This window comes from Mchenga conophoros, linkage group LG17 (genome assembly GCF_057382185.1).
Source record: "Mchenga conophoros isolate Kocher_MC1m ecotype Shallow Benthic linkage group LG17, M_conophoros_male_GT1.1, whole genome shotgun sequence".
NCBI classification, from domain to species: domain Eukaryota; kingdom Metazoa; phylum Chordata; class Actinopteri; order Cichliformes; family Cichlidae; genus Mchenga; species Mchenga conophoros.
The window spans coordinates 25,426,704-25,440,777 of NC_140542.1; the positions used below are offsets into that span (position 1 = coordinate 25,426,704).

A 14,074-nucleotide genomic window follows, 5' to 3' on the forward strand; every position below is an offset into this window, starting at 1 on the left:
CCAGGCGACAGGGGCATCAGCTTATGTTCATATCCAGCCCACTTCACTGATATTAACCTTGCACAGACATATAATAAATAGGACTATTATTTGGATCTTAACTGCCAGTTTTGGACACAACTGGCTCTTTTTTGTGCTTCATGCATCAACAGTCTTGAACCCGTTCAAGAAATACAAATGGTTAGTTATTTATTTAACATTAAGTGTTAGTTTGAGGCCTAGAGAAATGTTTATCTGAAGTGTATATTTAGATATTTTTTCAAGGACTCTTCACTTAACTCACTTCACCCGATGAAGGCATTATGAAAGACCTTATACGTTCACAAGTCAATGTGCATGTTTTTATGTGAGAAAAAGACGGAGTAATAAAGAGCTGGGGAGAGTGTGAGAGCATATGCAAATAGAAGCTGTTTTTAGACCACTGCTCGCTGTCTTTGATGTTTCTCTTGCAACTGTTATCCCCATGCGAATATGTGTGTGTGTGTGTGTATGCTTCCCCCTGTGCTCAGTTTCTGTGCTGTGACCTCTTTGATGTCCCTCTGGTACTTGTTGTTCATCTCCTCTGACTTGATGAGGTCCTTGCGGGCGGTCTCGAGCTCCTGCTCCACCTCGGAAACCCGGGAGGAGAGGGAGGACATGCGCTCCTTCATCTGGGCCAACTCGTAGTTCTGCTTCTCCAGCAGGTCCTGCAGCTCGACCACCTGACTCGCCTCATGGGCCGGCTCCAGAGAGCCATTGGACAGACGCTGGAGGGGAAAGAGGGGGACGTGGAGTAAGAGGTCAACATATGAAAAGGGAAAATTATCCAAAAATATGTATGCGTCATGAAGCACAAAATTTGCCAAGGGATGTTTGGGGATGATTTCTAACTTTTAGTGTACTTTAAAAAGAATTTAAGAGCTTTTTTAAAAATGAATTCCCTTGCATGACGTCTTTTAAAACTCACAAATTAAGTGAGGCTTGTGGTATATAGGTAATAAGGTAATAATAAAGTAGTAATAAGATCACTGACAAGTGAGGGTTAGTACAGGATTTGGAAATTGGTTGTTAATGTTGTGGCTAATCAAAGTAAAAAAATTCTTTCTTTCTTTTAAGTTAACATTCTAACTAGAACTTTTTCCTTGCAGTTGAAATAAATCTTTTGGATGTTAAATTATATCCCGAATCCTGAAACGTGTCTTGTAAGTCCATTCAGAATGCACACTTGCCCCACAATAATCGCGATAACAAGTGATTATATTTTCTTTCTTTTTTCAAGTGTTAACCTAGTAAAAACCCCAGTACCTAAATCAAAAATAGAAGTTTGAGCTTTGAATGCAGGAAAATAAACACACTATCGAGAGTAAAAATGAACAATGGTGCAAAGCAATTTTCTGATTTCCTGTCATGCCTCATCTTCCTGTCGTGTATTCAAGTGGGCCCTGAGAAATCAGCCATGCTTCCACTTCAGATACCATGTCTGCTTTTGAGAATGACATACATTTGCATTCTAATAAATTCAAGTTCAGGAGCTCACGGCTTTGGTTCTTCCCCTGCTTTGATTCTGGATGGTCACAAAGACTGAATCACACCAGACTCTGCTGGAGAAATTGTTTTGACACTTGCATAAGTAATCTGATTAGATTTGCAAGGTTTCCACTCCGTACAGCTCTCCTGGTCTCTGCATGAGGTAGATTAATGAGGAGGATACCGCAGAGATTCAGCTTACAAAAGAGTTTAGGGGCAAGAACAACAGAGGAAAACAACCTTATTATCGGTGCTAAATAACAAACATGCATAGTTTAAAAAAACAAATCTTGCTTTTATGCTCAATTGAGTTACAGTAAGGTGAATGAGAGGATTGAGGGAAACTGATCTCTTCATTCTCCATCTTCCTCTGTCTTCCTGCTGTATTGTGAGGCACAGCTGCCCATCTTTGGCCATCCATCTGTGAGGACAAACCTAATTGGGCCTCTCTGTCTGCTGCCTGTGATCAATGATTCACTTGAGCAAGGAACAGGATCCACTAAATCACACCAGTGATTTTAATACGAGCATGCCAGCAGTGGGCCATGCTCATAAAAGAATTTTATATCTTCTTTATTGCCAAATGGCTCAGCTGTCCCTCTGTGTATCTGGGGTTTCCATCGATGGGCTTGTTTCACAGATTTGTACCATTTAGGACCAGGATAGTTTAAAGGGACAATGTTAATAAGAGTTACCCAACATTTCAAAGGGGTGTATTGCTTTTTAACTCTGAATGACCTTTAAAAATGGTTAAGTTTGGCTATGAAACAACTGCTCTCATTCATGCCTGCATGGATAGATGGACAGATAGTCTTGAGATGCCCCTCAATTCTTTATATTTTGCTCTGAGAACTAATGTTGGCCTTGAGCAATAGTTCTCCAAACTTTCTTAAGGTCTTTCAAAGTTTCTTCTTTGAACATAAGATGCTTTTTCACTAAGAGGAATGTTTTTGTTTATTAGGCCACTTAACGCTGCCTAATGAATTATCTAAACATAAAAAAGCACCTTACTAAACAGATGAACTACACATAACAGACAAATAAGCAAATAACCACATTTTAATTGCATCTAGGCACGTTAGTACTAGCAGCCTGTTGCAAAAACACATCATTTGTTCCTATTTCTTTAGTTGAATATACAAAAAATCCCAAAGATGATGCAGTTTGTCAGACAAAATATTCTTGTACCAACAAGGTGATTCTCAAAAAGCTATTAGCTTAAAGTGACAGGGCTAAAACACCGTCTACAGCAGATAAGCAGCATTTGAAAGTCACGTCATTAAGAAATTAGATAAAACCTATAAGACAGATCTGTCCCTTCAGTTACAGAAGAGGTGGTCTGTAATTCAGTGGTGCAAAAACTGAAGGAGTGACAAACCAAGATATATATATATATATATATATATATATATATATATATATATATATATATATATATATATATATATATATATATATATAAGAACAAGATCCGGGCCATCAACACATACGCCCTGCCCGTGATCAGGTACCCTGCTGGGGTAATAGGCTGGCCAAAGGAGGAGATAGAAGCCACTGACATAAAGACAAGAAAGCTCCTGACCATGCATGGAGGGTTTCACCCCAAGTCCAGCACCCTGAGGCTGTACGCTAAGCGGAACGAAGGGGGCCGGGGACTGGTGAGTGTCAGCACCACAGTCCAGGATGAGACAAGGAACATCCAAGAATACATTGGGAAGATGGCCCCAACTGACCGAGTGCTCAGTGAATACCTCAGGCAACAGAAACCCAAGAAAGAGGAGGGAGACGAGGAACCATCATGGAAGGACAGGCCCCTGCACGGTATGTACCACCGGCAGATAGAGGAGGTGGCTGATATCCAGAAATCCTACCAGTGGCTGGACAAAGCTGGACTGAAAGACAGCACAGAGGCACTAATCATGGCAGCACAAGAACAAGCTCTGAGTACAAGATCCATAGAGGCTGGGGTCTATCACACCAGGCAAGACCCCAGGTGCAGGCTGTGTAAAGATGCCCCAGAGACAATCCAGCACATAACAGCAGGGTGCAAGATGCTAGCAGGCAAGGCATACATGGAACGCCATAACCAAGTGGCCGGCATAGTGTACAGGAACATCTGTGCCGAGTATAACCTAGAAGTCCCGAGGTCAAAATGGGAGATGCCCCCAAGGGTGGTGGAGAATGACCGAGCTAAGATCCTGTGGGACTTCCAGATACAGACGGACAAAATGGTGGTGGCTAACCAACCGGACATAGTGGTGGTAGACAAACAGAAGAAGACGGCCGTAGTGATCGATGTAGCGGTTCCGAATGACAGCAATATCAGGAAGAAGGAACACGAGAAGCTGGAGAAATACCAAGGGCTCAGAGAAGAGCTCGAGAGGATGTGGAGGGTGAAGGTAACGGTGGTCCACGTGGTAATCGGAGCACTAGGTGCGGTGACTCCCAAGCTAGGCGAGTGGCTCCAGCAGATCCCGGGAATAACATCGGAGATCTCTGTCCAGAAGAGCGCAGTCCTGGGAACAGCTAAGATACTGCGCAGGACCCTCAAGCTCCCAGGCCTCTGGTAGAGGACCCGAGCTTGAAGGATAAACCGCCCGCAGGGGCGTGCTGGGTGTTTTTTTTATGAATGAAAGAATCCGGTGGGCAGGTTTTGCCATTGTCCCCTTCCTGACAGTTCCTTCTACATCTCTGTCAGTCACTCTGACTACAGTCATGCTGAATAACTGACCCTCACCATTACTGCAAGGTTAGTGTTCTTTCTTCACCGTATCACAAAACAAATGTGCCAAACAACACATGTTCATACTCTCTTATTTTATCTACACAAAACAGAGCAGATGATGGCTGTCTCCTCATTATCACATCCCTCAAACTCACACGCTCTTCATCTCTTTACTCCCAATCCCCCACCACCACCACCTCCCATCCCCCAAACCCTCGTTCCCCAGCAGACCAGCCAAGTAATAACGTCTCCATTGATCTACCCAGGTATCCTCTGCTGCTGTCTGCATGTATAAAAAAAAAAAAAAAAAAAAGTAAAAATCCTGCATCTGCGTTTGCCTTTAAGGTGCATCATTTTGGGCTCGCGTGCTTCTGACATAAAAAGGCATCAGCGTAATCTACACCTACACCTATGCTGTTAAAATAATAATCAAAAGGAAATTTGTATTCAGCTATGGATGTCCATGTGTGCTCCTGCATAATGGCAGGGGGTGAGATCACAGCGGGAGTTTTCGCCTAACTCCTTCAGAATGCCTGCAGAGGTAAATAAATGTATGATCAAAACCATGTAATAGTCGCTGCAATACTTTAAAGTCAAAATGCCAATACAGCAGGGGGAACTAAATGTACAGGAATTATTTGTGTAACGCCACCACAGCAGGGTTGTAGACAAAATACTGATTGGTAGTGCTTTTATTTTGAAATGGAAAACATCCGGGTTACTGTATGACCGCCACAGTAAGTATATTTAATATATACATACATAATACTATGCACATTTTTAGAATAAACTATATCTTAATCAAAAACAACAAGTGCAAATATTGCCATAATGTACAGACTATTAAAGTGTAGTGTAGTTATTATAGATCCACACATAATTTTGACCATTTTTTCCACCCATATTTAAATCAAGGGAGCTCACCTTGCCATGGACCTTCTGTTGAGCTTCACTGCCCTCCAAAATGTCCTCTCCTCCCTCACCTGATGCCACTTTCCTCTGGATGTGAGCATTCTGTTCCCGTAAGGCCACAATCTGTGGGACACAAAAATATGGGGTTAGAAGTAAAAAAAAAATAAAAATACAACAAAAAACCCCCTCCGCACACACTTGCCTGCACACAGCAACACAGTTTGTGTGAGACGAAAAAACAAAACTCAATTTTAAGGCTGGCATCTTCCTCAGTGTGGCTTTAGAACTTTTAGCTTTTAGCGAAGCCTCTTGAATGAGCCTCTTGTTTGCACACACGATGAGGATAAAACCACAACCACACATAATTGCAATCCTTGGTTAACTAATCATTTTCCCTCTCTTATGCAACGCTAGTAAATTACAGTATATCACACTGCATAGGAATTTTGGAACATTACTTTAACCAACATTCATGGAAACCTTGTGATTATTGAGTTTTGCAAACCAAGTGCTTTATTTCCCCACCATCAGCCATCCTGAAGCCTTAACCCTGTCACAGGGGTGTCTGACAACAATAACATTCTGGTTTGACTTTGACTGACAACATATGATTATCACTCACTTCAAGAGAGAGAGAGGTTGACAGTGTACCTGCTGCCTACTAGTTCACAGTACTTCTTGAAGTACTTCTTTCCAGAGCCTAATGCTTATGGAGAGCAGCCATTCATTCGTCCCAGGTAGGCCACTAAATATTAACTAGCAGAATGGATAACTTCTTCTAAGACTTTCTCCGTGTATCCTACACTAGCACTAAGGTGAATACGAAAATAACGTGTTGCGAATGCATCAATCTTTTATTGAGGTCGAACATAGGCCAGCTGCACTAAAGTAAACACAGTGCAGCTTTAAGAAATGTATGAATTAATGATTCCCCTGAGAAAAGAAAGTCAAAACAGAGTAAGAAATACAAGCCAACACACGGAGTCCTGGCTCTGAAAGTAAAACTGAAACAGGGCAGATCCTCAATGCTCCTCTCTGCAATGGAAAACTAAGAAAAGCCACAAAGTCAGTCTGCAAACTGTGAGGGATGTTAAAATAGCACTGGTGATGATATTTCTGTGTGCTATTGTGCTCCTGTTCAAAATGAATTTGGCCAACCTGGAGATTTGTTCAAAATGTGAAAAGACTGTCTGCTTTTATTTCAACAATAAGCTTGGTACAGTGTGTTCCGTTTATTTTTTATTTTTTATTCTCAATCTCTGAAACCTCCCCTAAAAAGTAAATAACCACCAGAAAGACAACTCTAGCACTAAAATAGTTTTACAGTTATTCTCTACACGAACAAAAAAGGAGGAGCTCCTAACAAACCCCCCCCCCCCCAACAATTACTACAGTACATGAGGCATGCTGATAGCGTGATGTGATTAAAGCTGCATCATGCTGGTTCTCCTCTATGAGTACTCGGAAGCTTCAGAAAAGCTTTAATCTCTGAACCATGTAGGACTCTCAAATCATGCATGTTCCTTTTTGTCCTTCTCTTTATGGATGATTCGATCAGGATTTCCAAGCAGCCAGCACCATCATTTATGACAATCCAACTACCATTACTAATCATTCTAATAAATAATTACAGTTTGAGAATGGAAATGCTGAGTGATCGTCGCCGTTGAAAACAAATTGCGATGCTTTAAAATTGTCTTTTCTCTCTCTTTCCGCAACAGACATTTGTTGTGATCGGAACAGCAAGAGGAGCCCGAGGACAATCAATGAAACCGCTGTCGATAAAACAAACAATGCAATCAAGTGACTTTGACATGATCCAGTTTAAACTCAGATCCCAACCTGCCCTCATTGACACCTGGACACGAGTCGTAGTTAATGTCGGGACCTCTTTAAAGTTGCGAGTGAGAACAGAAGATTATCTCCCACCTTCCACAGACAGGGTTTCCTTCACACTCAACTTTGCCAGCAGCAGCTTGGCTTCTTCTTTTCTGCTGCACTCTGTCTACAAAGCATCTTCTGTTCATTATTTTTAATGAGGGCATAATTATGCCTCCGTATGTTCCAGTACCATTATTTTGAGATTGTCTGTAATTTCTCCATCTCAGAGATCAAACACCAACGCCACCCATGACATAAAGGCACAATTGATGAATGGGGCGCTACTGATGCATCTCCATCGCTGAAATGAAAGAAGACAGAGAGAAGTTTGCCAGATGCAAAATGAAAAGGGTGACGAGGGACACAAGGACGAGTGGAGCTTCTTTTACAACGCAGCATCACAATTTCCTTATCTTCCTTTAGCACTTCTGGGCTCTGTGTTGACAGGAATGTCTGATGAAGTAGAAATTGGAGGAAAAATGGGAAGGAGTGAAATAAGAATGGCTATGTGTGAGTGTGTGTGTCCACGGGTGTCACAGGTTGCTCTTAGAGTATGAAAGATTGATGACGTCAAGGTGAGATTTGGGGAAAAGCAAGTTTGGTGCAATGCACTTAAAATAGAATCAATCACACACCTGGGGAAAAATGCATGACCACACATAAAACATGTTTATCAAATGTTTTAGGTCAAAGGAGATTTCATTTCATGTATTAGTTTTCTTTCTTTTACAAAATCCCAAAAGAATTAGGTCAGTCTTTTTTTTGCAAAAGCAAGAAAAAAAGTACTGCTGTTGCCATTCTCAACCTTTTCTGCCAGCTTTTATTTGAAAAACCGTGAACAGAGTATTTCTCCTACTGAGCATAGTGCTGGTTTGGATCAAGCTCAGCCTGTAAGGACCTCAGTGCTAGCCCACATCGGCTCATGGGTCAGATGTTACCTTTCTATACATCCGATTATCAAATCTTATATTACCACACCATTAAAGCTGCTTTAAATTGTTAAAAACTGATTCAAATGACTCTATTGGCTATTGAAAATAATCCCATTTCTTTGCCTTAAGAAACGCTTGGGTTGCTTTTCCAGTATGCTTCAGGCCATTATCCATTTGCACTAAGAAGTGCTGTCTACTCAGTTTTGCAGCATCTGGTCGAATATTAGCAGAGAGAGTATAGCCCTGTACACTTCAGAATCCATACTTCTATCAGCAGTCACATCACCTATAAACACTAGTGGTAGTTCCACTATCATACATGCCCGCCTCACAACATTATCTCTACCATATTAGACAGATGATGTGGTATACTTCTGATCAATTAATTTTGTTGTCTAATCTGGTTTGTTGTTGCAACCTGTTATTTAGACCTTGTTGTAAACTGTCCTTTACATTCATAAAGGTGTTGGTGTTGCAGAGCTAGCCAATTGAGTTCCACTTATTAAGAATGCGCCAGATTGTTGATTTTGGCTACTCACTACTCATTAAGGTTATTTTGTTTTTTTAGCCTCTTTCACTTGCATCAACATTCTTTAGGAGCTCCTCCTATCCAAAAAAAAGACAAAAAAAAAAAAACACAAAATGCAACACTTGAAATCAAATCAATTTCTTTCAATTCAATTTTATTTATATAGCGCCAAATCACAACAACAGTCGCCTCAAGGCGCTTTATATTGTAAGGTAGACCCTACAATAATATATACAGAGAAAAACCCAACAATCAAATGACCCCCTATGAGCAAGCACTATGGCGACAGTGGGAAGGAAAAACTCCCTTTTAACAGGCAGAAACCTCCGGCAGAACCAGGCTCAGGGAGGGGCGGGGCCATCATTTGCATACTTTGCCAAATAATGTTCCCTGTTCCTTCAACAATAATGAAGGAACAGACTTCACATGACCATAAAATAGCTCATTAGTCAATTTCATTTTAAGCCTCTGAAAGTTACAAATGGTCAATCACCACGTGTAACTAGGGTTGAGTTGCTAAGAATCTGGTATGACTGCATAAAATAATATTTGATACATATTATTTTATCTGCCTTGATCTTGTATGGTTGTGATAGATTCAAATGAGCTATTGAGCTACCTTTGGGAATTTAACAGTGTCTTAAAAATATGTCTGTTTTGATTAACATCAAATAATTGGTAAGCAACAATTCATCCTCAGATACATACCAAAATGCTCCACAGATAGAACTGCAATCACTAGCAGCAATCAGTGTGGGGCCACTTAAACACCTGTGACTGCATGAGGTTAAAGGCTGCTGATTTCTTCAAGCATGGACACATTGTCTAAATTCCTGGAGGGAAATGGGACTCATAATAGACCTCCATCTCAAATCAATTACCAGTTTGCGGGCTCACGGATCCGCCTGCCTCCCTGGAGCCTCTTAAGCGTGGACATTTTTATTCGGCAAAGCCGGTTTAACCATCCTCTCCACCACCACCTCCACCCTCCATCACCTCAAGGTCTAATCACTCATCTGTCCGCAGCTCTGACAAGTGTTGTGTTAACCATTAGAGAGGGACAGCCACACAGAAATACTGTATGGTCTTTATAAGCTTGGAAGTGTGATGTGAGAAATATTTCAAGGTGCTACTGAGATGTCTGTCAGAGTTTCTGCAGTTAAAAAACAAGACTTCAGGAAAAACTGTCAAAGAGAAAAAGAGAAGAATTTAGGTACCGCTGGCCTTTAGGTTTACTTTTTTAAGTTTTCAATCTTTTCTACAATTCTCTCCTTGTCTGGTAGATCGCACACTATCAAATCTTGGGTTTTGACCCCTAGCGACTTTACTCACCATCAAAACATATCATTACAGCTTCACTTTTTCTGTCCTTCGGTTTCTTTCAGAGGTGCTCTGACCAAGTGGAGCCCTGCACTCTCATTAATACACATACCTCCACACACGATCTGCCTCTGCATCCCACCTGCCATGTCTATTTGTGTCTTCTGCCTGTCTATGCCTTTTTTTTCCATCCTTACCCCCTCTCTCTCCTCTCACACTAGATCTCCGTCTGTCCCTCCACCCACGCCACACGCCTCCCAACCATTCCCCCTATTGCTTTTCATTCCCATCTTTTTCTTCTTCTCTTCCTTTTAGTGACTTTTACGCCAGGCCCGAGTGTCAGGCTGGCATGTCTGACAGGCTGTGAAGTGGCAGCCTGAGGGTTTTTCCTCAGCTGGAACAGGACCATCTGCAGTGCAAATCCTACTCTAGCCCGAACTAGGAGGTGAAGACGGAAAAGCCACCAAGGAAACAGTGGCCGATGTACTGTCAGTGCTTCGCCGCAGCCACTGATAAGCTGAGGTAGAGTGAAGCCTGTCGAGGTACCGTAAATGTTTCTGGGTTTCAGAGCAGATACAAAATTCAGGACACATCACAGTATGTATTAGGTTTGCATCCACGTAAACAAGTAGTATATGTTCCTGTATATATGTTATGTTTGTTCGGAATATGCAACTCAACACAAGTCTTGAGATACTGCATGTATATATAAATAGTATCTACATGTTTAATACATGAACAGCATATATTTTCTGTTATTTCAGCACATTCCCATCTCAAAGTGTGAAATATTTCTCTTCACTGTTGGCATCGGACAGATTGCTTGTCATCGTCTGTGACTTCATACACCAGCAGTGATTTTTAAGATGCAGATGAATTTAAGTGCTATAAAATTAAGTAAGTCACAATTTTATAGACCAAAGTTTCCCATGTGGAAACTTTGTGCTTTGAAGTTAGTTTTTACTCGGTTTTTACTTTGACATTAAGTCGTTTTTTAGGTTTAGATGCTTAAAGATTGGATGGGTTGAGTAAAAAACATTGCAATTGGAATAAATAAAAATGCTTGTTCATCACATTAACTCTGCATGTTCAAAATTATGTTTACTGAGCATGTTTGCAGAATCCTTAAAAAGCAGTACAGACATGCATTTGTCTGATGGGAATGACTTAAATGAAACAATAGTATTTGTTTTCCAAATTAGAAATGCTTGCTTTTCCTGATGCCTTTTATGCAAAGGATTAATAAAATAGCCAAAGTCTTTAATTCTTTATTAAAGAATATAATTTTTCTTTGTCCCATTCGTCTATATGCTACTAAGTGTTCCTTTGATGAAGAAAGCTAATAATCTACCTCAAGTCAGACACTATGCATTGGTATGAAAACAACCAACAAACCATAGTCTGAGGTTCCAGGAATTTCAGCCCATTCATTCTAGTTTTAATCCATAATCACTGATGATGCATTATCTGACAACACAAACAACAAAAAGTGTGTTTAAAAATATCACAATATTCATTATTCTACACCGTGGCCATTAGTCACAGCTTGTTAGCACTGCATTGGAACCCCTGTGGTCTTTTGCTTTAAATTTCAACATAAGGTTCCGACTTTTTAGTCTAGCCATTCTCCTCTAGCATTTCTGCCCAGAGAGGTAAACCCTTGAGACTGTTGTGTGTGAAAATTCTTGTAGATCTGCAGTTGAAATACTCAGGTTGGCCCATCTGCCACATTCAAAGTCACTTTCATCACATTTCTTTCATATGCCTAAAAGCATTTGGTTGCTTATAAGACATCTGCATTAGCAAGCAGTTAATGTAGTTACTGGTGAGTGTGGTGGTTATTACCTCCTGATTGGCTGCTGTGAGCTCCTCCTCCAAGGCAGACACCCTCTCCAGTGACACTCGTAGTCTCTCTCTTACCTGAAAATCACAAAACATGAATCACAATCTGTCTGTAGATCCTTTGTCATGGGCACTGTTATAAGCCTTCACTGCACTTAATTCCACTGGGATGGACTGATCTTAAAAGAGCCAAGCTGAAAAACGCAATCATTAGCTTCCTCTCTCACCGCTGTTAAAATCCCAGTCCAGGAAAGCAAGGGTTAACACATCAGAAGGTGCTATCCTCTTTTCCTCCCTTAGCCTTACAACACCACTTTGCTGGGGCTTCAAAGTAGCATTATACGGCTCTTACTGCTTTAAAAGCACCATTTGCGGAGAGGAGATTCCCCTTCTACACTTCTCCCTTTGTCTCTTTTAGGTTCATCATGGCTGTGATGGAACAATTACTTGCAACACATTGTGAGTGTGCACCAGATATGAGAAGAGGCTGATCCTCTGTGTCCACTCTGGGATATTGTTCCAACACGGGACCCCATTTGCCTGAGCTTATATTACCTTAAACAATGTGGACGTTGGACATGTGTTATAAATGTTGGCTTTCGGGGGGGGGGATGAATGGATTACAGGGGGAGTGCTGATATTACACAGGAGGCTAAGGTCATAAATCAGCGGGATGTGAGGAGAAACACTGAGTGCGACATGTAAAGGCTTAAAACTAGAAAATGATAGCATGAAATCACACAAAAGGAAAATAAAGCACTGTTAGTATCATCTGGTCTTAAATGTTTTATCTATCCATATACATTATAATATACTATAATATGATAATTAGGGGGTGGAGCCAAATCTGAATCCAGCAAAGCACAACTAATAAGTTATTACAAATATGTTTAACATTTAAAATTAAACATAATGTTTTGGGGAGAAAGAATACATACAGTATAGGTGACTCAAAAGTAACAATGCAAAACATTTTTTCCTGATGGCTTTTATTTTCTTTCTAGATCTGTAGTATGTGTAGCTGAGGTTTTTTTCCTGGTTAGCTCCTGCAGCTAGCTAGCCAACTGGTTACTTCACCTCCACACTGTGCTAATACTCACTCAGCTTGCCTTTGACATGACTAATGACACCACACTGCAGAAATATAACACATTAAACCTAATTTTTCAAATCATTTTTTTTAATCGTCAGCTACACTTTTCACAAACCCACTAATTACTTGTGCATTTATGAAAACCAAAAAAGAATTTTAAATGTAAATAACATGTGACTGATCCAGAATAAACAAAAATACATGTATTTGTCTCCAATAATAATATAAAACACACAAGTAATTAATAATAATACAACAGAGAAGGGACATACAACCGAATCAAAACAACACATTAAAGTCAAACACATTAAATTTGGTAAAACTGAAAAAAGCCAACAGTTACACATTTAATGTAGATATTCTGACAACCTTACCTTCTCATCTAGGGCTTTATGGTGTTCAAACAAGGATTTGAGTGCTTTAAGAACTTCGACTTCACTGGAGACCCCTGAAGGAGACTGAGCCTGCCTCTTGACCACAGTCATACGAAGTGACCGCTCGTGTCTGGACACCAGGCACTCAAGATGTTCCAGCAGTAACTAAAGGGAAGAAATAGGAGAAATCAATGTTATTATCAACTCTGAGAACTGCTGAAGAATCCAAAATATGAACATTCTGAGAACACAGAAAGCCACGGCTCTTGTTCTTATTCTATTTATGGGTTTTTTTCTACAAGTGCTAGAGGAATGATTTCAAGTGTGCTTGATCAGGCTCAAAAAATGTTTCAAAAATCAAACATGACTATCAAAAAAACATTATATACATGCAACAAAGGCGATTACTTACAGAGACTGAGTCCTTTGGGAAAAAAGAAAAAATTGCAACAAAAGTGGTTTGGTGGCTTGTTATGTGACCAACATCTATTATTATTCTTAGTATCATCAAATTTTTTTTACCAATTAAAATGGCCATAATCGCTATTTACATTCTCATAAACTGTTGTGAGTTATTACCAAATTATGGTATAAAAGTTCAGAATCACTGGAGAGAATGTTTTCCAGTAAGAAAAGTTTGCTTTGTATTCTTGCAACGCCTCATCAATGTAACTGTGCGAACAATGTATATATAAAAAAGGGGGCAGATAACTGCAAAGGCAACGCTGTTCTTTCAACAAAAACACACAAAAGTGTAATCTATGTTGCGAGGTAACTTGTCAAGTCAACAGCCAGCAGAGTGCTACACAAAGACAGAGAAGAAATGCGGAGCTTGGAGGCAGGCTAAACAAAAGGCAACTACACAACAAAAACGGGGAGTAAACAATCATGTGTGTTATTCAGCAGAGATAAAACGTTATTTGTTACTGTAGCCTGCTCAGGTTCCACTGTGAGATCAGT

At 40.4% G+C, this 14,074-nt stretch overlaps 1 protein-coding gene across 7 annotated transcripts in view; it reads right to left on the reverse strand.

The window, feature by feature from the left end:
* The window catches only part of ppfia2 (PTPRF interacting protein alpha 2), a 184,709-nt gene that overhangs the window by 34,216 nt on the left and 136,419 nt on the right, over positions 1-14,074 (reverse strand). For all 7 annotated transcript variants that reach the window (XM_085252614.1, XM_085252611.1, XM_085252617.1 and 4 more), the window contains 4 exons: positions 13,110-13,279; positions 11,651-11,720; positions 5,156-5,266; positions 525-746 (listed from right to left, as the gene is read on the reverse strand). In XM_085252614.1, the coding sequence (XP_085108740.1) occupies positions 525-746; positions 5,156-5,266; positions 11,651-11,720; positions 13,110-13,279 (573 nt within the window). The remainder of the gene's footprint in view (positions 1-524; positions 747-5,155; positions 5,267-11,650; positions 11,721-13,109; positions 13,280-14,074) is intronic.